This window comes from Cebus imitator, unplaced genomic scaffold (genome assembly GCF_001604975.1).
Source record: "Cebus imitator isolate Cc_AM_T3 unplaced genomic scaffold, Cebus_imitator-1.0 Scaffold83, whole genome shotgun sequence".
Lineage (NCBI taxonomy): Eukaryota > Metazoa > Chordata > Mammalia > Primates > Cebidae > Cebus > Cebus imitator.
In genome coordinates, this window is record NW_016107398.1 from 4,605,314 (window position 1) to 4,607,275 (window position 1,962).

Here is a 1,962-nt window from a genome sequence, read left to right on the forward strand (position 1 = left end):
TATATATATATATATATATATATATTATCATGTGAGGAAACAGCAAATAAACAATAGGTAGCCATTGTCCATTACATTGCTTTCAAAACAAATACAATTTAACCAAAATAACTCATGCTCCCTGGCTCATGACCTCTTTACTACTAACCTGAAAATGGGGGCTAGATACACACTTGGCAATTTGTTTAAACAAAGGTTCTTGGATTTTAACAAATTGTGAAGGTTCAATCACATCCAATATTTCTTCCAGTTCCCCAAGGAACATGACCTGTAAGTATAAGCAAAACACAAAATGTGAGGCATACCACGAAAAATCCACAAGAACAAGGAGGATTAATAAGAGTCTGGACTATTTTAAGAAAAATTTACACATAAAATCAAATATTTATGCCCTAAGTGCATGCAGGAGAGAAAAAAAAAAAACATAAATGAACCATGCATTATCCCATGTTAGAAGATGGTCATTCCACAAAGAATTCACCACAGGGCACTTGTTAAAAGGAAGTTCCCTTCAGCATGGAAAATATGATTAGACATACTTGGAGAAAATACTCTATTTGCTATGTATATTACAAGAACAAAGGACACTCACACTGCACTGGCCCCTGGGAAGCAAAACTGACCCCATAGGGCTTTCCACTTTATTACTAGTAACCCAGCTCTCTTTCCATAATACTTTAAACACACACACACACACACACACACACACACACACACACACACAATATGAGAAAATGGCCCCCTCATAGAAGAGCAAAAGTTCAAATGTGGACATTTGCCAAATACTTATAGCCCCCGCTACATGCTCAATGCTCCACTAGAATGTACTCGTTAATACAACAAAAAGTTCAAGAAACACAAATGAGCAGACTCACCCACATGCAGATGCTACCTGAAACCCATGAGCATGCACTGACTCATTCTCAACACACACACACACACACACACACACACACACACACACTTGCTCTCCATAGAGCACAGTGAATCTTGTGGCCTCAGCATCATGTGCCTCAACAGAGTTTTTAGATCACCACTGGATCACCATATGGAGCGAAATCCGCAGTAGAGTCAATTGTTTTAAATATAATGGGAAAATGACAGAGAAATAAAAAGCCAGCTTACCTATTTAGCTATAAAAAAATACTTTGAAAAAAAATTAAGTGAGCAATCAAAATATGAAAAATGACAATGCCTTCATATTTTGAGATGTATCTGGGTAGCAATGAACAGTTCAATTTTTACCTAACAGATTTTAAGAAATTAAATGACTTTCTGAAATTAAAATAGGGTTTGGAGAATTGAAGCTGATTTGACAAGGAAGGCGTTTCTGCTAAAAGTAAAATTTAGTAGACCCTTGCCATTTGTTAATATGCATACAGAATTTCTCCCAAAATTTTAGCCAAATATAAAACTAACAGCTGATCTTTTTTTTCTGAGCCATTTTCCACATGGTTGCTAACCTTCCAGAAGAGTGGCTGCAGAGCTGGTGCTCAGTTTCGCTCGCCTCCAGCTAAGAAATTCACCAACTATCCTATAACAACCTCACAAAGTAGTACATGCCCAGTGACTTCTCAGCAAAGGTACAAATGATTGTGGGTCTGAATCCTCCAGGGTCATTTGTGAATGGTTGAAACTAAAGGTCTGTAGTCTATTTTAAGATGACACAGGCCGGGCGAGGTGGCTCACACCTGTAAACCCAGCACTATGGGAGGCCGAGGTGGGCGGATCACAAGGTCAGGAGTTCAAGACCAGTCTGAGCAACATAGTGAAACCCCATGTCTACTAAAAATACAAAAAAAATTAGCTGGGCATGGTGTCACATGCCTGTAGTCCCAGCTACTCAGGAGGCTGAGGCAGATGAATCGCTTGAACCCAGGAGGCAGAGGTTATTGTGAGCTGAGATGGCACCACTGCACTCCAGCCTTGACAAAAGGGTGAGACTCCGCCTTAAAAAATTAA

General features: G+C 39.2%; 1 protein-coding gene across 3 annotated transcripts in view; it reads right to left on the reverse strand.

Moving 5' to 3' along the window:
* The window catches only part of PPP2R5E (protein phosphatase 2 regulatory subunit B'epsilon), a 173,130-nt gene that overhangs the window by 18,565 nt on the left and 152,603 nt on the right, over positions 1-1,962 (reverse strand). For all 3 annotated transcript variants that reach the window (XM_017533954.2, XM_017533956.2, XM_037740436.1), the window contains one exon: positions 149-268. In XM_017533954.2, coding sequence (XP_017389443.1) covers positions 149-268 — 120 coding nt within the window. The remainder of the gene's footprint in view (positions 1-148; positions 269-1,962) is intronic.